Raw genomic sequence first — 22,910 nt, forward strand, 5'->3', positions numbered from 1 at the left:
CTAAGAGTGAATGTGCATATAAAAAACACTGGGGGCAAAGACAGATTTTTCAATTATCCATTTCCCCGCCTTGTGGGATTTACCAAGCTACTGTTACTGATAGAAATGTCAGTCTACTGAGGTAGGTGGACTGAGAATTTCTATTCTACTTGATCATTTGTCTTACAAAATATTAGCTTACCCCTGTCCATAATATACCATAGGTAAATTAAATTGTGGGTGAACTTTGAACCTCATTTCCACACCATGAAATCACTTCTGAAAGACATCAGGACTTGATACCCTATTTTCTCACCCGTCCTTAGAAAGAACGGCTACGTATGATCTATACTGGTAAAGCCATGAGAAACCCAAAACTTAATGTTTAGGAAGAGGCATATTCTTAGAATTCATATAAGCTAAACTTCAATAAAATGAGACAAACTTTCCTATACAGACTTACTTTACTAAAGTTGCACTTAACACTCTTACGAAATTTCCATGGGGCATGCCATCACTGTAAGTGTAACAATGCTCTAATAAATCACTACCTGCCTATGGGCTTTCCCACCAGTCATTAGTTTAAGTATTTTAAGAGTTAGAATATTCCATTTCTTATCAACAATAAATGAACATTAAACAACACTTTACCAATCCAATAACCAATATCTTTAAAATAAGATAGAATGACTAAATGTAATATGGTGTCCTGGATGGGATCCTGGAGATAAAAAGCTATTAGTGAAAAACTAGGGAAATTTGAATAAAGTATGGAGTTTAGTTAATAGTAATGGACCAACATTGGTTTCCTTAGTTGTGACAAATGTACTAAAGTAATGTAAAATGTTAATAATAGGCATAACTAGGTATGTGGTATATGGGAACTCTCTATATGATCTTTTAAATTTTTCTGTAAATCTGTAACTACTCTAAAATAACTTATTAGAGTAGAACTAGTATAGCTGTAGGTAGATTTGTACATTTGGAATTCAGAAAATGGGAGGGTTTCTAATTAGTGGCTTCTCTTTTCTTGGTCATGTAGTGGGAAGAGGTCATTTGCTTAGAGTGAGAGAAGAATTAACCAAAGAAATACAATACAATAGGGTAGCCAAATGATACTGAGGATCCAACTGAGTTTGATGTTCATAAATTTATAAAAGAACCAATCAGCCCTACTGTGTATTCACCAGAAGTGAACTCAGACTTGTTTCTTACCTCTTACTCAAGTGATTTATGTTATTTTTACTACTCTACTTATTATACATTGCAAACTGAAAATACAAAAATAAACATGTACATATTGCTATATTTAAAATGGATAACCAACAAAGACCTATTGTAAAGCACATGAAACTCTCAAGATTATGTGCCAGCGTGGATGGGAGGGGGGTTTGGGAGCAAAGGGATACATGTATATGTATGGATGAGTCCTTTTGCTCTTCACCTGAAACTACCACAACATTGTTAACTGGCTATATCCCAACACAAAATAAAAAGCTTAAAGTTAAAAAAAAAAAGAAAGAAAAAGTTTGTCCTTTTAGAAAGACAAAATTTTATATTTTGTCTTGAAACAAAAATGTTTTTAAGATAAAGAGTATATCATCCATGGAAACATAAGCTCTAACAAATGTGAAGAGTATTTTCGTTTTCCCATCTTCTTTCCATGGATTCTCTAATCCTTCCCCTTCACATATAAACCAGGGAATCAAGAATAATTTTCTAATATACTTCAAAAGAAACCATGGCTTTAGTAAAAAAAAAAAAAAAAAAAGAAAAAAAGATAAATGAAAAGAATGAGCCAATGAAAACCAAAACAGAGCTGCAATGATTAATGTGAAATCAGTAAGCCATTTCAGATTAAAAAAACAAGGGAATTAAGATAGGAACACTCAACGCAATAAAAACTCCAGTCACTCAACATTCATTAGAGGGCACTGTTTTCCTTAATTTCATGTACACTGAAAAAGATAAATCTTAGATGATAGCTTTGGTGACTAAACCATACCTTTAGTCCCAATCTGAATATTTACTAACTCCAAAATTTATCCTAAGTACCAATTTTTAGTAAAACTTGATAACCAAAGAACACTTTGAACCTGGTAATTAAATAACAAAGTTATGTTAATGAAAATGTCTTAAGCAGCGATGTAGAACTATGATGATCATAAACCTATACCAAAATCAAGCTTTAACCTTATTGTATACTGGTGAATGTCAAACAATAATGTGTTCATATTATACAGCATTAGGTAATTTTATTCTTTAGAAAATGCAACCAAAACAGAAGTTGTTGGTGGATAAAAATGTTCCATGATACAATATATAAGAAGATATAACAACTGTTAATGACCCAATACTCATCAATGGCTCCTTCTTGAGACCCAAAGTTTAAGTGGGTACTCAGTTCAGTTGCTCAGTCGTGTCTGACTCTTTGTGACCCCATGGACTGCAGCACGCCAGGCTTTCCTGTCCATTACCAACTCCTGGAGCTTACTCAGACTCATGTCCATCGAGTTGGGGATGCCATCCAACCATCTCATCCTGTCGTCCCCCTCCTCCTCCTCCTCCTCCTCCTCCTTAGTACTAAGTGGGTCCTGAGTCCTGAGTATTTTATCTTTACACAGTCCCTAGCATCTGGGCTCTGCTTTCCATTTCCACATGACTACCACATCATCCTTAACTATGAATAAATTCCTAATTCATTTCCCTGACTCTAGTCTTTCTTTTGTTCTATTTGTTTACACTTTTCCTGAAGCAACAGTTATGAAACAAAAATGTGATTATGTCAGCCCTTGTTTAAATAAATGTCTGAGGTCCTTCTTTTTACATGGGATGAAGTCCAAACTCAAATGGCCTGACAGCTGAAGCTTTTTACAGTCTACAGCAGGGGTCCCCAACCTGTGAGGAACCCAGCCCCACAGCAGGAAGTGAGTGGCTGCACAGCAGGAGGTGAGTGGCAGGCAAGCAAAGCTTCATCTACCGCTTCCCATTGCTCACATTACTGCATGAACCATCCCCCCAATCCCGTCCATGGAAAAACAGTCTTCCACTAAACTGGTCCTTGGTGCCAAAAAGGTTGGGGACCACTGGTCTAGATCTATCCTATCCTTTCAAGGCTTATTCTTTATAATTATTCCATATCCACCCTTCGTATCAATAATTTCCCCAACATACTCACATTCTCTGGGTTTTACTACATGAAGTTTCCTTTGCTTAGAACACTCTCCTAATAACTGTCAACTTGACAAAATTCCTACCCATCTTTTTAGAGCCAACTTGAGCACTATCACCTCTGTAAGCCTGTGCTGTGCAAAGATATTTTACTTTCTGTTTCTTTAATTGTCCCATAGCACTTTATATACACTTCTACCATAGAACTAAAGTCATCCAAAAGAGACCCTCACATACACAATCACCTGAATTTATGTCAAGATGACACTGCAACAGGGAAAGCTATTCTTTCAAAAAGCAGCGCTGGGTCAACTGCTACACAATGGGAGGCCAAGATACATAACTGACACGAGCCTTTTATATAGACTGTATAAAGAAGTCCTCACAAATCAACCAGAAAAAGGCAGACAGTCCAACAGAAAAGAAATAATAGAATCCAACAATTAATTCAAAGAAGAGGATATTTAAATGGCCAATAAACATTAGAAAGGTGTTCAACTTAAGCCATCAAGAAAATGAAAAATAAAACCACAATGTGTGAATCCTCAGTCGTGTCTGACTCTCTGCGACTCCATGGACTGTAGCCCACCAGGCTCCTCTCTGTCCATGGAATTTTCCAGGCAAGAATACTGGAGTGGGTTGCCATTTCCTACTTCAGGGGAACCACAATATGATAACACTATACACTCATCAGAATAATTTAAAAGTTTCTTTGAAAACAAAGAAAACAAAGAACAAAGAAACAGTACAAAAAAAAAAATCATGAAGAGCAACTAGAATGGGGTTAAAATGGCATATAATCACTTTGGAACCAACTTCGACAATACCTAGAAAAGCTGAACATGTGCACACAATCCACCCAACAATTCCACTCCTGGGAAATGCTTACATATGTTAACCAAAACACATAATCAGGAATGGTGATACAAGCAATATTTCATAACAGCCAAAATTAAAAATAACATAAATGTAAACATTCATCAACAGAAGACTGAATAAAATACAGTATACTCACCAATGGAACACCATGCAACAAAAAGAACAAATGAATAACCTAACTACATGCAATAACCCAAATGAAAATAACACTAAGCAAAAGAAGTCAACTGCAGAAGAATACACATTGGTGTACTCCTATATGTAATAGGATATTTTTGTATACTATACATATAAACTTGTATGTATATATATTTTATACATATATATTTGTACATTTTAATATATTTGTATAAAATGTATTTTAATCATTTGTATATTCATAATTACATAAAGTTCAAAAGTTTAAGAATAATCAGAAAAAGAATGTCAAATGCATTTTTAAAATAAGAATGTATGTAAATCAAGATAAAGAAGTCTTTATACTAAAACACTATAAACATAATCAAAACAGTGAAAAACATATAGGTAAAACTAATCTTTGGCATTAGAAGACAGAGACAATGCCAAAGTTGAGGAAGAGCAGGTGGAAATGAACAATGAAGTGGCAGGATGAGTTTTCTGGAATTTGGGAGATTTTCTTTTATTTATCTGGATACAAGTTACACACATATGCTAACGTCACAAAAATTCAGGAGCTCTACAATTACTTTTATGTACTTTTCTGTGTATCTAGTACATATTAATACATACTTATATACCTGGTACATATTTTGTACATCTAGCATGTATCAGTAAAATTTACCGAAAAATAAAATAAACCTAAATTCTATTCAATATAACATCTTTAAAACGTTAAGAAGGGAAAATGACAAAATCCAGAAAACAATGTAATAAACTTTAGCTATTAACAATATAAAAATTAATATAAAATATTTATGCCCAGAAAATCAAACAACTAGATCTAATGTAGTAGGTATAGGAGACTTAAAAACTTACTAAGGAAGCTCTCCGAGACCTTCGGCTCATTGGTTGATCAAACGGTGGACTGTTTATCTGCAACTTTTCAAGATATCCATCAGGTATTCTGATATCTGCAGGCAGTGATAACCGCTTATTTAAATCCTTTTAAAAACCAAGAAAAAGAAGATCTATGTAGGTAACCACAAACAGAGATGACAAGGGCATTTGACTTTTTAATTCATGAGCTCTAATATATTATTTCTTAGCAATCAGTAATTATGAAGGTTTGTTGCAATTACAAAGGTATCTACATTAATTACAAGCAGATTCTTTATGGTCTGAGCCACTAGGGAAGCTGTATGTAATATACTGAAAGCAAATGTATTTACTGTAAGCAAAAGTATACAATGCAGTTTATTTTACAGAAATGATGGTCTACAACTGAGCTGAGTCCCTAATCAGCATGGATTAATTTTGACATTATTATACCATATAGTTGCTTTTAAGTCATTAAGTCGTGTCTGACTCTTTGCAACCCCGTTGACTGCAGCACGCCACGCTCCTCTGTTCTCCACTACCTCCCAGGGGTTGCTCAAATTCATGTCCATTGAGTTGATGATGCCATCTAACTATCTGATTTTCTGCCACCCGCTTCTCCTCTTGCCTTCCATCTTTCCCAGCATCAGGGTCTCTTCCAATGAGTCAGCTCTTCACATCAGGTGGCCAAAGTACTAGAGCTTCAGCAATAGCCCTTCCAGTGAATATTCAGGGTTGATTTCCTTTAGGATTGACTGGTTTAATCTCCTTGCAGTCCAAGGGACTCTCAAGAGTCCTCTCCAGCACAATTTGAAAGCATCATTCTTCAGTGCTCAGCCTTCTTTATGGTCCAACTGTCACATTCAAACATGACTACTGAAAAACCACAGCTTTGACTATACAGACCTTTGTTGGCAAATTGATGTCTCTGCTTTTTAATATGCTGTCTAGGTTTGTCATAGCTTTTCTTCCAAGAAGCAAGCGTCTTTTAATTTCATGGCTCCAGTCACCATCTGCAGTGATTTTGGAGCCCAAGAAAATAGAATCTGTTACCACTTCCACTTTTTCCCCTTCTATTTGCCATGAACTGATGGGACTGGATGTCATCTTAGTTTTTTGAATGCTGAGTTTCAAGCCAGCTCTTTCACTCTCCTCTTTCACCCTCATCAAGAGGCTTTTTAGTTCCTCATTTTCTGCCATTAGGGTGTTATCATCTTCATATCTGAGGTCGCTGGTATTTCTCCCGGCAATCTTGATTTCAGCTTGTGCTTTATCCAGTCTGGCATTTCACATAATGTACTCTGCATGTAAGTTAAATAAGCAGGGTGACAACATACAGCCTTGTTGTACTCCTTTCCCAATTTTGAACCCGTCAGTTGTTCTATGTCTGGTTTTAACTGTTGCTTCTTGACCCACATGTCCTGGCTAAGGGGCTTGCATAACTCAGTGAAGCTGTGAGCCATGCCGTGCAGGGCTATCCAAAACAGACAGGTTATACGTAAAGAGTTGTGGCAAAACAAGGTCTACTGGAGGAAATGGCAAACCACTCCCGTATTCTTGTCAGGAGAACCCCATGAACAGCATACCATATGGTAGGAATAGGCAAAGTCTACCATAAAATGGGGTTGGTTTGAATAACTAATCATGTGGATATTGCATGATTTTGCATGCAACACAGTGAGATAAGTGAAATATTTTATTACTGCTACGTCAGTGGAAACAAGTAAAAGGTATTTCTATTTCATTTAATTATGTGAACTCAGAGAAACAGAGATCTTGCCTATATTATCACACCAAGAAACATAAATCCTATAAAAATAAATCCCTGCTATTAATAATAAACCAGGAGATAAAACTGAGATGTACAGAAATTGTATACAGATTTATTGAGAAATATATGGCTTAAGTATCAAAATACATCATGTTCTCAACTGATGAGAAAATAATTCTTCTTCCAAGTTAGTTTTATATTTTACATAACTCTAAACAAATCACAGTAAGATTATTCTTGGAACAAAACAAAATATTTAAAATTTATCTAGAAGAATAAATAGAAAGCAATATCCAAACACATTCTAAAATAAATAAAAATAAATGTGTGGGTGTGGGGGTCTTTCCAGATAGTAAAGTATACAATAATCAAGAGTGTGTCACCTTAGGGGGAGAATACAGCTCAATGGATGAATAAGAAAGTCCAGATATAGATCCTAGTACTAAATAAAACTTTTAAACCTATAATAAAGAAAATCATACATATGAAGGGAAATAAATATTTTTATTACTATGGTGATGTAATTTATACAGTGATATGAACAGTTATCATGAGTTTGAGTGAGCTCCAGGAGATAGTGAAGGACAGGGAAGCTTGGCGTGCTGTAGTCCATGGAGTCGCAGTCAGACACGAACAACAATGAACAGATATCAAGTTGATTTCAAGAGTTGAAAATGGTATTTTAGCATTTAAAAACTGATATTGTTTTCCGTAACTGATTCAGAAGCAATCTTTGATCAGCAAAAATGCATTCAACCAAAAGGACAAATACCCTAACCTCAACAGCACTGAAAAAAATAACAACATTCTTATTTCAAAATATGCTCAATTTTCTGGAGAAAATTATTTTTAATGTATAGTATACATATGGCAATAATAATATTCACAATCAACTTCTGTCCTCAAGTTTATATACAACACTGACAGAGAGAAGGAAATGAGCTTTTCATTCTTTTACATGGAGAAATAACTTACATGTGCTACAGAGATTAGTAGGTATAATAAACCAAAAAAGGAAGTGATATCCATATTCATAATACAAAGCAAGGAAAAAAAACTGGTGCTTACTTTTTGTATAGTTTTTGAAATCTGAAAATATTTATAAAATCTGAAGTACCTAGATGAATCTCAAAAGTATTAATTAAAATATTTTCTAAAAGGAAGACTTTCCCTAATGTATCGTCTTGGATTTCTGAAACTTTTGGAAATTCAAATTTCCCTTACAAAGACTCTACATAGTATTTTGCAGAATGTTTAAGTATAATTACTGTATATGTGCCTTGGTATAGTAGATAATTAGGAAAAAATATTCACAGACTAGTTTTTATTAATGCAAAGAAACAACTTTCTTACAAGTGTCATTGCCGTCATGAAAATTTTCAAACAGGCATTTATTCTTATGTATTTATACACACAAACACAGGCATATTTATGTTTTTTTAAAAAATGGTACCTCTATTGAGATCCGCCTATGTATACGATTTCTAAGACAAACACCCGTAGGTGACTGAACTTCATCAGATGATGTCCCAGAAGCTTGGTCACTCTCACCATCTGATCCCATTTTTAGATTTTCATGAACAATATCTGTATCAGAAAATGAAATATTATTTATCTTAGAAGAGATATATTAAATTCTACAGTATCACATAATTTATTATCTCTACATATAAGATGTAGACAGCCAACAGTCAAAAATCATAGCATAAAAGGTCTTTTACATTCTGGGTACCACAGATGTGCAGTTAATAAAAACTGCACATTTATAACAAATGTCCTAAAACAGTAGTAATAAATCCTCTTATGCTCTAAGATTATAAAAAGTTATTTTAAAAAACTAACATTCAAGTTATTACCAAGAGTTGAATAATAAAATTAGAGACCAAAAATAACACTTGAGGATTATTTAGTCAGTTCTCTTATTTTCCAGATCTACAAACTGAGACCTTGAAAGGTTAAATGACTTCCAAAGGTCACAGAGCTTAGAGGCAGAGCCAAAATAGAAACCTGATCTTTTATTTAGTTTAGTATTTTTTCCATTTAACAATGTGCCATTGGGTCATATCAAGATGAACTGGTTCTTTGCATAGTCTTTTAAAAAACTGTTTTACAGTTGCTAACGTAGCTCCCCATCCCCAAATGTTAAAAAACAATTCAAAAAAGTATTCACTGAATACTGATTTTGTGTAACTACAAAGACAGTACCACAAAATCTACTGCGGGCAAAAACATATTTCACTTACAATGCAAGGTAAATTATGATTTTCTAAAATAGGAATAAAATTTAAATGGGAGTAGAGGGTAGGGAGATTAATTCCTTTTGGGAATATTAAAAATAAACTTGTACACTTTTATACCTGCTCTTATATTTACATTTGTCAATCACCTTCTAATTCATCTAGCAAGAGTAGCCCACCAGAAACAAATGCTAGATCTCAAACACATCTCTTTCCATGGGTCCTCTCCACAGAATTATTCACTCCCCTAAAAGTATCATGTTCTTCCACACTGAAGCGCTTTAGCAAGCTTTTTGTTTTTTCTTATCTGTAAGAGATTATTTCTTCATTTTATCAATGTGGTGAATCCATTCAACAGTATGCTCATATGTCATCAGGTCTTTTCTACTCTCAGACACAAATGAACACTGTGCCCACACCTAGCACACCAACTGTATTGAAGAGCAGTTTTTGGTTCATGTGATTTTATATCAAGCTATGAGATCCCTTGGGGGCAGAATCTGACTTATTCGCTTTTCTATTCCTAGACCCGAACTAAGTTTGTTTAGTAAGTAGCTCAACAAATACTCCACTGAATTAAACATTAACTAAAAAAGAAAAAGAAAAAGGAAAAAATCAAAGGATGGCCCAGGTAACTGGACCTTTTCTTTCAAATGAAATGTTGTATGAAATATCAACATGTAAAATAAATAAGAATAGTATTGTGCAACTACAAATTTGAACTTCTTAGTTATTTACTTACAAAAATATGAGAACTATTTAAATTAACAAAAAAACCGAACTCCAGGGTCTCATCAAATCAGTCTTAGATTTCACACATTTCTGTATTTTGTCTTGGTAACACATTATTGAGAAAATTCTTATTCACACTGATAAGCAGCTGCAAAAATAATGGTTTTTAATAGACCAATATGTAATTTAAGAATATAGTTTAAGGACACATTTCTGGAGAAATTTTACACTGAACAAAAAATTAACTTGGCAGTAGAAGTCAATGTACTGGCTGATTGATTCCTAATCTGATGGTATTGAAGACATCTGAGACCAAGCATTCTTTTCTACCACTCTTTAAAAATGTTAAAGGTGTCTTCCATTTCCACGAAAATCTACAAATCGTCCTCAAGAAAATGTTGAATATACTTTAAAATGTATAGCTGAGTTTGCCTGACTGCATGCTTAATATCCAGGAAGCAGAGACAAAGAGAAAACTGAAGGTCCAAAGTTGTTATGCAAAAACTGACTGTCACTTTCTTGGGAGGGGTTTCTGATCTTGGTAAGAGTGTGCTTGGATTTAGCCTCCACGCTGAAATAAAAGATGAAGCCTCAGGTGTCCCACTTGCAAATGAGAGCTTTCTGCAGAAAGGCAGGCAACTCTCAAAAGAGCTACATCTTCAGTAAAAGGTAGACTTAAAAAAAGAAATCTGCTCTCCCACATGAGGACTACAAAGGAGTTTATCAATTTCAGACTATGAGTAAATACTTGGTAGCATCTGACTCAAACAAGAAACACCTCATGTCACTAACAAGCTAGTTCCGACATGAATACCAGTTGATATTTTCACTTCCATCAATAAGAAAAGAGTGAAGCAATGAAGCCTTAGGTCAAGACTTCATTCGTTTGTTACCAGTATGAGCAACTTCTTTTCTGAATCAGGTAATAGTTCTTAAGTGATAGAAGAACTTACCTCAGAAATTACTTCTCAAATGGTGCAATTTTTGTGTAATTCACAATGTTAACAGCTACAGACAGACATAACCCACTTTCAAATTTAATCTGCATTACTAACATTTTCAACATCACTTTAAGTTTAGACCAAGGATCAGCATATGCGACTTGTTTTTGTATGGCTCTGAGCTAAAAATCGTTTTGGCATCCTTAACAGATTATTTTAAAAAGATTATTCAACATACCATATATGGCCCACAAAATTTGAAAAAATTTTTACTGCCTGACCCTTTACAGAAAAAGTTTGCCCACTCCTAGTCTAGACAATCAAGAGAACAATAAATTAAGCCCTGATGTGAAGTGTTTTCCAATTTCTGTGAGGGTAAATACTCCCTTTGTGGCTAACCTCAAGCTACCAAATATGGTATCACTGAACACCTAGTTAGGTAATATGAACACCATGACATTAGTATTTTTGAGTATACAGATACAGGAGAAATATCCCCAAAGCATAGGCAACAGTTACCTGTAGTAAAATAATTAGGAAATAATGACTTTTGGCTATTATTACCTTTGTTTTTAGTTTGATTTACTTAATTGTAAGTTTATATAATTTAAATTTTAATAATGGCTGTGATTAACAATCAGCTTGCAAAATTTCTGAAAATTTAACAATCATCTCTCATGAACCAGTCTGAGACACAGACAAAAACCCCTGTAGACAAGCTCATCCTCCCAAAATTAACAGAACACATAAGAAAATAATCTGTGGGTTGATACCATGGCAAGATTAAGTAGATAAAGAAAGAAGCAGAATAAAACCTTCAGAAACTTCAGTAAATATAATTATGTCATGAGCCTATAAAATAATTATATTTAAAATTATTTAAAAAACAAAACATGATAAGAAAGCATCAAAAAAAAAAAAAAGACCAGAGAAATAAACAGAAACTTGCAGACATATATTTTTCTTAGATATTTAAAATGACACAGAGATAAGAATAACAACTCAGGTAATAATCATATATACTAATTATTGCACTTAGCTATCAAAAAGTGATAATCTAGAGTTACTGAGGTATGACCCAAAATTAAGCACCATCTCAAACTGCTATTCATCTTGAGATCTTACATCTACCTCTTAAGGGCTCTGTTTTCTTTCTGGTGAACAGGTTTTCAAATATTACTCCTCCGTAGTGTCAGCACTACTGCCTCTCCAGAACCTTCTAGTTTTTTGCTCTCTCTCCTATTCCCCACTTGATTTTTCCCTTACAAGAAAAAACTAGATAATAAAGGCGGGAGGACTTGCATACAGCTGAGACCTAGCTATGGACATACCCCACCGTCAGAAAAAATTTTTAAAATAGATAAATTACCTAATCTGCTTCCATTTCTGGGCATTGCCATGAAGGAACCGAGGCTTCCTCCAATAACACTATGTGGTCTCCGCAATGGGGGCTTCTTAAAGGACCCTGTGTACTGGTGGAGGAAGGAATGCATACTGTGCGAGGTTGGAGGCCTGCCATTCTTCACAATAGGCTCTGCAGTTCACAGTATCCAAAAATCATTCCATTAATAGCCCAAGATCCAGGATGACATGAGAAGGATTGAGAAAGCAAAAAAGAAAACAAAAGATTATGATAGAGATCATTACATTTAACCTCATTTCTTTGGCTATGCATATAAATACTAGAATTAAAATAATTTCTATGAAAAATACTTACAGAAAATACTATTTGGAACTGATCCAGTAATTTAAAGATCTACTTTTAAAGATTTACTTTTTAATTGGAGGATAGTTGCTTTATAATGTTATATTGGTTTCTGCCATACAACAACATGAGTCAGCCATAAGTATACATACATATGTCCCCTCTCTCCTGAACCTCCCCTCCCACTCCTCTGAGTCCCACCCCTCTATTTTTAATACAATCGAAATTGGTTAGCAATCACAAAGCTACTAATATAGCCCACAGGTTTCTGATCTGTTTAATTCTCTCCAGGTAGAGTAACACTGTTTAAGTAAGAATGGAACATTCCAGTAAGCAAGCAAAAGTTATTGAGCTAGGGAAGGAGGCAAAGAAATAAACAAAAGGAAACTATTAGGAACTAACCAGGAAAGTGAACGTACATTGGATTTATAAAGCAATTCAAGGGAGAAACATCTCTCCTTCCCACCCCACTCACCCAAATATTTACCATTATCTTTGCTGCTGTTTTCTTCAATAGTCATTTGCTCAGCCAATTCAGACAGTGATTCATCAATCGTCTGGCTTCCTCGAAGCGTGAGGGATAGCCTTCTCTTAAATTTTTTCATCCTATCAACTGAATGTGACTTGAAAAGTCCTGAAAGAAGAGAAACAGAATGAACACAAGAGTAAAGCTATGAATATCTTACTGCTGAAGAACAACGTTTTTCTGGGTTTACTGGGAATCTTCAAAATAAGTATAAAGTAAGAATTCTCATGTCCACCAAACATCACAAAATCTAGCCTCTTCCTTAAAAAGATCCATTCATTTTGATTTATGCCACATGTATATAGCATCATCAGAAGAGCAAGAATTCTACAAAACTAAAGATTGAGATTTTAAGCATCACAATTAAACTTATATTAGAAATTTTCCTAAAATGAACTCTCTAAAAGCCACTTTAGTGAAAATATATCATTATTTTGATGTGTCAGTTCCATCATTATAAATATCAATCATCGTATTGGAATCAGTGATATCTTTAGATACAACTGAGGAGATAAGACAGGTGAAAGCAATGAAGCAGGGAGAGAATAAAGAATGAAGTCTGACAATTTATTAAACAGCACCAGCAGAAATTTTCTTTTTTAAGTTCTTATTTAGCCAATATATTGGGGTTCTGTTCCCCCACCCCATCCCATCAGTTGTCAGGAGTCTCTTCCTATTATCATAACAATGCCAAATTTTAGAAAGAAAAAAATGAAAGTCTAATTAACAGGTTTCAAAATGCCTACTCCATAAGACTATTCGTATATCTTAATTCATTTAGTCTTCCTAATTCTAAACAGTGAGTGAAGTGAGTGAAGTCGCTCAGTCGTGTCTGACTCTTTGCGACCCCATGGATTGTAGCCTACCAGGCTTCTCTGTCCATGGGATTTTCCAGGCAAGAGTACTGGAGTGGGTTGCCATTTCCTTCTCCAGGGGATCTTCCCAACCCAGGGATCGAACCCAGGTCTTCCGCATTGCAAGCAGACACTTTACCCTCTGTGCCACCAGGGAAGCCCAGTAGACTATACTATCCCAATTTCACATATAAGCAAACAGGCCCAAAGAAGTTCCTTGACTGAAGGCAAACAATGACATAACTGATATTTAAAACCAAGATTACCGTTTACCTTCTCCCCCACATTTTAACATCTCTGAAATCAGGATGTATCACAATTAATGGGATGTCAGTTATAACTGACAGCCTTCTCTTTTCTTAGTAGTACATATACCAATGGTACAATTCATAGTGGAGTCTTCAGTTCAGTCGCTCAGTCATGTCCGACTCTTTGAGACCCCATGAACCGCAGCATGCCAGGCCTCCCTGTCCATCACCAACTCCGAGAGTCCACACAAACCCATGTCCATTGAGTCGGTGATGCCATCCCACCATCTCATCCTGCCCTCAATCTTTCCCAGCATCAGGGTCTTTTCCAATGAGTCAGCTCTTCGAATCAGGTGGCCAAAGTATTGGAGTTTCAGCTTCAACATCAGTCCTTCCAATGAACACCCAGGACTGATCTCCTTTAGGATGGACTGGTTGGATCTCCTTGCAGTCCAAGGGACTCTCAAGAGTCTTCTCCAACACCATAGTTCAAAAGCATCAATTCTTCTGCACTCAGCTTTCTTTATAGTCCAACTCTCACATCCATACATGACCACTGGAAAAACCATAGCCTTGACTAGACGGACCTTTGTTGACAAAGTAATGTCTCTGCTTTTTAATATGCTGTCTAGGTTGGTCATAACTTTCCTTCCAAGGAGTAAGCGTCTTTTAATTTCATGGCTGCAATCACCATCTGCAGTGATTCTGAAGCCCAGAAAAATAAAGTCAGCCACTGTTTCCACTGTTTCCCCATCTATTTGCCATGAAGTGATGGGACCAGATGCCATGATCTTAGTTTTCTGAATGTTGACTTGAGTGGAGTCTTAGATATGATTAAACAAGGTACTGGTTGCCAAAATCAAGTCCTCAATTATTTACCCATAACTTCTTTTCTAATTTACAATCTTAATTTTTAGAGAAGGAAATGGCAACCCACTCCAGTATTCTTGCCTGGAGAATCCCACGGACAGAGGAGCCTGGCAGGCTACAGTCCATAGGGTCGCAAGAGTCAGCCACAACTTAGCAACTAAACCAGTTTACCAGGTTACCAAGAATATTAAAACCATTAGCCAAACTAAAAGAATCTTCTAAAACTAATATGTTAAAATACCTGTTTAACCATCTAGCTCTGGATATCTATTTTGAATTGGTAAGTATTTTGCTTACCTTTTCATTCCAGGGCTTTACTACAAGTAGCTGAATGTGCTAAACAAGCTACATAAGGTATTTATAATGAATAATTTTTGTCTGCTCAAAGGCTGGGGGGAGGGTATCAAATACAAATACAAAAGTAATATTATGTTTTACCAATTCTGTTTTACATTCTTAAAGATAAATTACTGTTGCTGAATATTTTCTACTATCTTCCAGTTGACTAATCCTCTTTTCAGCTATGTCTAAACTACAGTTAAACTGATCTATTGTGTTCTTAATTTCAGTTACTCTATTTTCAGTCCTTTATTCTTAATTGATTCCTTTCTACAGATTCAAGTTCTCCAGTGAACTTCTTCACCATGCTGTCTATTTTCACGACTAGGTTAGTTACAGTATTTTAAAGCTCTTGCCTATAGCTCCAGAATTACATAATCTATGAATAATCTGTATAACCTGTTTCTACTGTTGGTTTTCTTCTGTTGGTCCTATTGCATGCATAGTAATTTTTTTTTACTGAATACTACACATTGTATGTGAATGACTACATGAAAATACTTAGGAAAAAATGTAGAAGCTCTAGATGATGTTTTCTCCTTCTAGAAAGGATTTAATTTTTTTCCACCTGCTCTTCCAGAGTAAGAGTAGACCACCTGAGCCCAATTAGGAACACATCTGGTTTGAGACTGAGTTTCAGATACAGTCAAGCCTGGCCTACTTCTGTTTGTTTCCACTCCTACAGTGTGGCCTTTCAAACAATGCCAGCTGCAAACCTAGAACAAAAATAACAACAAAATCTACTGAAAGCTCCACTCAACTCCCTCAAATCATATTTGCTCACCTCTTATACACTGCTCAATTTTATCTTCTTATCCCAAAGAGCTTAAGAGGTGGAAAATATTTCAAGAGGAAACCCAGCACAGAGTATCTCGCTCTCTTTTCTCTTTTGATTCTTTACTCCTGAAGTAGTGACTGATTCAGAAGCTCTACAATGCCTTCAAACTATACTTTTTCCCTCGTCTAATAAGGAGCCTTGGAGTCTTTAGTTGCTAACTCCTGTCCAACTCTTGCGACCCTATGAACTGTAGCCTGCCAGGTTCCTCTGTCCATGGGATTCTCCAGGTAAGAATACTGGAGTGGGTTGCCATTTCCTTCTCCAGGGCATCTTCCCATCCCAGGGATTGAACCAGGATCTCCTACATTGCAGGCAGATTCTTTGCCAACTGAGCTATGAGGGAAGCCCTTGATAAGGAGCCTTGGTTTGATACTAATTCCTCTCATCACAGATAGAAATGGAAGTTCAGATATGGATTAGATGCAGATAATATATATTTTAACAAACAAGGTGAATTTATAGGAGGCAGTCAGTAAACTCAAAGATTGATTCCAATTAAGAAATTTGTAACTATAGGGCTGTCCTAAATGTTAGATTCTTTACTTTTCAAAGTCAGTCTTTATTTAGCTCTACCTTGAGAGTCAGTAATTCATGCTATTTGTTTATAAAACAATAGTATTTAAGGTGAATTGAGCTATTGCCAATCTCATCTACCCTTTAGTTTCTTTAGGAATTTATACTAGAGACACACCCTTCCTTTGTAAAGCTCCAGAATCACCCTGTGCAGTAATGGGCTAATTCTGCAAGCTTGGGGGGTCAAAGTCTGCACATTCCAAAGAGGGATCACTTAAGACTAGCTCCTGGAAGATAACCTCTGACTCCTGCAATATCCTGCCTGATAAATTTCTTTGTATACCTGCCTGAAATCTTGGGCCACACCCAATAATTTATATTAACAGTGTAAATTATAGTAAATCCCTATCTTTGTATGCCTATCAGTTTGACCTCTGGGGAGAGAAATAATAAGGGAAGCTGGAGACTGAGTAACTAAAGACAGTCATGTAGGTACTTCCATGCTTATGTAATTGACCTCTAAAAGAAACCTCTGCACACCAAGATTCAGGTAAGCTTCCCTGGTTAGCACTACTCTGCCATGTTGTCATAGAAGACAATTGGAAGAATGAAGCACTGTCATGCAACTCCACTAAGAGAATAACTGAAATTCACACCTTGTTTCTCTTGGACTCTGCCCTACACACCCTTTCCCCTTTGCTGACTTTAATCTTAAGTATTTTTTCCCTCTAATAAAACATAATCATATGCTTAACAGCTTTTTAAAAATCTCTATGCCCTTTTGCAAATTATCAAGTATGAGAGAATCGTAGGAACCCTCAACACATACTCCTTCAAGAAATCTGGGTATCCAAACAAAAAGCCTTAAGAGCTACTAGCTCACAATTACCAACTTTTTGACTCTAATTTTCTCAAACATAGTCACATGGTTACTAATGTCTAATTATACAAACATCACCACTTGAGAATCTTGCACACCATTTCTGAAAATCTGCTGACCATATATCTGCCTCTTATTTTAGATGACAATAAAGATTAAAAAAAAACTATATCAGATGTGTTATTATGGAATTAATTCACATAACACAGAAACAACCCATTCTGACCATTTGAAAAGTAGACAATCCAAACTCCCTTGTACTATAAGTAAAAAATACACACTGGATTTTAAAGACTTAGTAGTTTAAAAGAATGTAAAAACACAAAATCGTTATATGCATAATGATTTTTTAAAATTCTAGATACATTTAGTTAAATAAAATGTATATCAAAAGCTAATTCTAGTAACTGAATATGCCTGCAAAATACTTAAAAAATCCAGTATGGTGCTTGTATTGTATTTCTATTGGGATCCTGCCAATATAGAGCTCCAAGTAAATTTTGGTGGTTTTGGGAAGGGAAGTCGCTCAGTCGTGTCCAACTCTTTGCGACCCCGTGGACTGTAGCCTACCAGGCTCCTCCATCCATGGGATTCTCCAGGCAAGAATACTGGAGTGGTTTGCCATTTCCTTCTCCAGGGGATCTTCCCGACCCAGGGATCGAACCCAGGTCTCCCGCATTGGAGGCAGACGCTTTAACCTCTGAGCCACCAGGGGTGGTTTTAAGTGAGTACAAAAAAGGGGGATGGAGGAAAATCACATAAGCCTTAACTTTTTCTTCATACAATGCTTCTTGAACAAAATAGTAAGAGAAACTCTATGTGTTTATAACTCAGAATAGTAGGCATTTCCATCAAGAGTGGAGAAAATTCTAGTCTATAAAATAACTTTATATATATTTTCTAATCTGTCAGGAATAAGAAAGACATTTCTAATTTATATTAGTAAGAGAAAAGACACTTCATAATAAAACACATCACAACCTCAAAAAGGTCCTATTTTTATCTTCCATGCTGTAACTGTAACCTTTAAATTAAGTCACAATGATCAGTAAACATGGATGTTAAAGAATTTCATCAACACTGCCTAGATCATTATTAAAGAAAAAATACTTCAAAATTAAAGATTTACCAACATTTCTAATTATCTTTAAGTTGAGTTGTGCTTTATTAACCTTTTTTCCCATTAGCCTGAGGACAAAAATACATACAATGCTATAATAAAATACCTTTTGTGAAGTTAAAATTACTATTTACATTAGCTACTATATTATAATAAAGCAGTGCTAAATTACTGATTTCCTAAAACCAAAACCCATAAGAGGTGGGATAAAATATTTTTTCTGTTTTAGCAAAAACTTTTATTTGGAATTGTGAGGATCTTTATACCATCACTTTTATGAAGATTAAGATATGGTAACAAGGTGATTTAGAGTGAATGCTTAAATATTTAGTTTTATTATTTAATTCATGACACTGAAAAAACTGTTTTCACTTGAGAAGGAAATGTGCTGTGATTTAAAATAAACCCTAAATAAAAACTCTGCAACTGTTTTGTTTTAATATTTCTATGACTCACCTATCGAGAGAACAATTATAAATGCTCAAATTTCAGCCTAAGTATTACTGTCACTCTTCAGAGGGCTCCTTCTTGACCCTGACCCCCTCTATTCCTTTCTTTTTTTACTCATAGCACTTACCACATATACATTCCACCCAAATATTTGTGTGCATCTATAATACAAAACAACTTTTATGTCTTTCTAGCTGTCAAAAAGATCTCCAGGTTTTTGCCATAGCTAGATCAAACTTTTAAAAGTAAGTAAATAAGTGGACAGGGACAGGGAAGCCTGGCATGTTGCAGTCCATGGGGTCACAAAGAGTTGGACATGATTGAGTGACTGAACTGAACAACTGGGACCTGATTAACTTAAAAGCTTTTGCACAGTAAAGGAAACTATAAGCAAGGCGAAAAGACAACCCTCAGAATGGGAGAAAATAACAGCAAATGAAACAATGGACAAAGGATTAATTTCCAAAATATACAAGCAACTCATACAACTCAATACCAGAAAAACAAACAACCTAATCAGAAAGTGGGAAGAAGACCTAAACAGACATTTCTCCAAAGAAGAGAACAAACACATGAAAAGATGCTCCATATTGCTCATTATAAGAGAGATGCAAATCAAAACTACAATGAGATAACACCTCACACCGATCAGAATGACCATTATCAAAAAGTCTACAAACAATAAATGCTGGAGAGGGTGTGAAGAAAAGGGAACCCTCTTGCACTGTTGGTGGGAATGTAAATTGATACAACCACTATGGAAGATGGTATGGAGATTTCTTAAAAAACTAGGAATAAAACCACCATATAACCCAGTAATCCCACTCTAGGCATACACCCTGAGGAAACCAAAACTGAAAAAGACACATGTACCCCAATGTTCACTGCAGCACTATCTACAATAGCTAGAACATGGAAGCAACCTAGATGCCCACTGACAGACAAATGGATGAAGAAACTGGTACATATACACAATGGAATATTACTCAGCCATAAAAAGGAACACATCTGAGTCAGTTCTAATGAGATGGATGAACCTAGAGCCTATTATACAGAGTGAAGTAAGTCAGAAAGAGAAGTAACATATACTAATGCATAAATACAGAATCTAGAAAGATGGGACCGAAGAATTTACCTGCAGGGCAGCAGTGGAGAAACAGACATAGACAACAGACTTATGGACATGGAGAGAAGGGAGGAGAGGGTGAGATGTATGGCGAGAGTAACATGGAAACTTACATTACCATATGTAAAATAGATAGCCAACGAGAATTTGCTGTATGGCTCAGGAAACTCAAACAGAGGCTCTGTATCAACCTAGAGGGAGGGGTGGGATGGGGAGGAAGATGGGAGGGAGGTTCAAGAAGGAGGGGACAGTGCAGCGTTGGTGGTATAGTGGTGAGCATAGCTGCCTTCCAAGAAGGAGGGGACATATGTATACCTATGACTGATTCATGTTGAGGTTTGACAGAAAACAACCAAATTCTATAAAGTAATTATCCTTTAATTAAAAAATCATTTAATTAAAAAAATTTTAAAGGTAAAAGGGCAATAAATGATACTAAGAATGACTTCATACAAACCGTGCCTGTTTCCCTTCCTCCCCCAAATACACACAAATACAGCTGAAAATGTTGAAAAATCAGTTTCCAACTACAAGTGCTTAAAATATGTAATGTGTTAGCTTACTTTATCACCAGAGTCTAAATTTGATCTGGGATTGCCTGCTGTACAATTAAGAAAATTCTTCAGGTTATTTTTTTCTTTTAAATCCTGAAAATGTAACTACAGGCATACCTTCTTTCATTGCACACTCTGTTTTATTGAACAACAGATAACGTGGTTTTTTTGTTTTGTTTTTTTTTAATTAATGGAAGGTTTGCAGCAACGCTGCAAGTCTATTGGTACCATTTTCCAATAGTATTTGGTCACTTTGTGTCTCTGTGTCCCATTTTGGTAATTCTCACAATATTTCAAACTTTTTCATTGTTATTATATTTGTTGTAGTGACCTGTGATCAGTGATTTTTGACGTATTATTGTAACTGTTTAGAATGTATAATATATATATATGTATCTTGGAAAATGTATGAATTTTTGCCTAACTGAAAAATTTATGGCATTTTGATTTTTTCTTGTTTGACTTAGTATGAATGGAATGCTAGATTTCTAATTTTAAAAAAATAAATATGCAACAAGCAACAAAGGTTTACTGTACAGCACAGGGAACTATAGTCAATGTCTTATAATAACCTATAATGAAAAATAATCTCAAAAATAATATATGTGTATATGTATAATTGAAATCACCTTGCTGTACATTTGAAATATGGTAAGTCAACTATACTTCAGTAAACATACACAGTGAGAAGAAAAAAAAACAAAAGAAATCAAAATAGCCTTACTTCTGATATGGAGAAAGTTTTAGTAGGCTGGATGGAAGATCAAGCCAGCCACATTCCCTTAAGCTAAAGCCTAAATCACAGCAAGGCCCTAACTCTAATTCTATAAAGGCGAAAGAAGGTAAGGAAGCTGTAGAAAAGTTTCTAGCAAAGGCTGGTTCATGAAGTTTAAGAAAAGATGCTATCTCCAGAAAAGTGCAAGGTGAACCAGCAAGTGTTGTTGTAGAAGCTGTAGCAAGTTATTTAGAATATCTAGCTAAGATAATTAATGAAGGTGGCCACACTGCTGCTGCTGCTAAGTCGCTTCAGTCGTGTCTGACTCTGTGTGACCCCATAGATGGCAGCCCACCAGGCTCTCCCGTCCCTGGGATTCTCCAGGCAAGAACACTGGAGTGGGTTGCCATTTCCTTCTCCAATGCATGAAAGTGAAAAGTGAAAGTGAAGTCACTCAGTCATGTCCGACTCTTCGTGATCCCATGAACTGCAGCCTACGAGGCTCTTCTGTCCATGGGATTTTCCACACCACACAACAGATTTTCAGTGTAGACAGAACAGCATTCTACTGGAAGAAGATGCCATCTAGGACTTTCACTGGAGGAGAAATCAATGCCTGGCCTCAAAATTTCCAAGAACAGGATGACTCTTGTTGTTAGGGGCTAGCACAGCTGGTGACTTTAAGTTGAAATCAATGTTCATTTACCAGTCCCAAAATCCTAGAGACCTTAAGAATTATGCAAAACTACTCGGCATGTGCTCTCTAAAAGGAACAACAAAGTCTGGATGACAGCACATCTGTTTACAACAGGTTTACTGAGTATTTTAACCCTACTATTGAGACCTACTGCTTAGAAAAACATTCCTTTCAAAATATTACTACTCACTGACAATGCATCTGGTCACCCAAGAGCTCTAATGGAGACGTACAATGAGATGACTGTTTCGTGACTGTTAACACAACATCCACTCTGCAGCCCACAGATCGAGGAGTAATTTTGATTTTCATGTCTTGAATATATTTAATACAGCTACAGCTGCTATACACAGTGATTCCTCTGATGGATCTAGACAAAATAAATTTAAAACATTCAGGAAAGGATTCATCATTCCAGATATCATTAAAAACATTCGTGATTCATGGGAAGAAGTCAAGATATTAACAGGAGGTCTGGCAGAAGTTGATTCCAATCCTCATGGATGACTCTGAGGAGGTTGAAGACTTCAGTGGAGGAAGAAACTGCAGATTTGATAGAAATAGCAGAGAAGTAGGATTAAAATGGAATCTGAAGATATGACTGAACTGCTGCACTCTCATGATAAAAAGATTTAACAGATGAGGAGCTGCTTCTTAAAGATGAGCAAAGAAAGTGGTTTCTTGAGAGAAATCTCTTGGCGAAGACGCTATGAAGATTGTTGAAATAACAACAAATGATTTTGAATACCACCACATAAACTTAGTTGAT

General features: G+C 35.7%; 1 protein-coding gene across 12 annotated transcripts in view; it reads right to left on the reverse strand.

Moving 5' to 3' along the window:
* CDK17 (cyclin dependent kinase 17) overlaps window positions 1-22,910 on the reverse strand; it is a 128,254-nt gene that overhangs the window by 48,747 nt on the left and 56,597 nt on the right. For 5 of the 12 annotated variants that reach the window (XR_014083406.1, XR_014083405.1, XM_081595342.1 and 2 more), the window contains exons 2-5: window positions 12,899-13,045; window positions 12,076-12,240; window positions 8,250-8,383; window positions 5,026-5,151 (exon numbers count right to left, since the gene is read on the reverse strand). Coding sequence is in view for 8 of the 12 variants with exons in the window: in XM_081595334.1 (XP_081451460.1) it covers window positions 5,026-5,151; window positions 8,250-8,383; window positions 12,076-12,240; window positions 12,899-13,045 (572 nt within the window). In the remaining 4 variants the exon portion in view is untranslated. Of the gene's footprint in view, window positions 1-5,025; window positions 5,152-8,249; window positions 8,384-12,075; window positions 12,241-12,898; window positions 13,046-22,331; window positions 22,512-22,910 lie in introns of all 12 variants that reach the window. The other 7 variants (XR_014083407.1, XM_081595337.1, XM_081595339.1 and 4 more) reach the window with 2 other exon arrangements.

This window comes from Giraffa tippelskirchi, chromosome 4 (assembly GCF_054371585.1).
Source record: "Giraffa tippelskirchi isolate mGirTip1 chromosome 4, T2T-mGirTip1v1.2.pri, whole genome shotgun sequence".
Taxonomy (NCBI): Eukaryota; Metazoa; Chordata; class Mammalia; order Artiodactyla; family Giraffidae; genus Giraffa; species Giraffa tippelskirchi.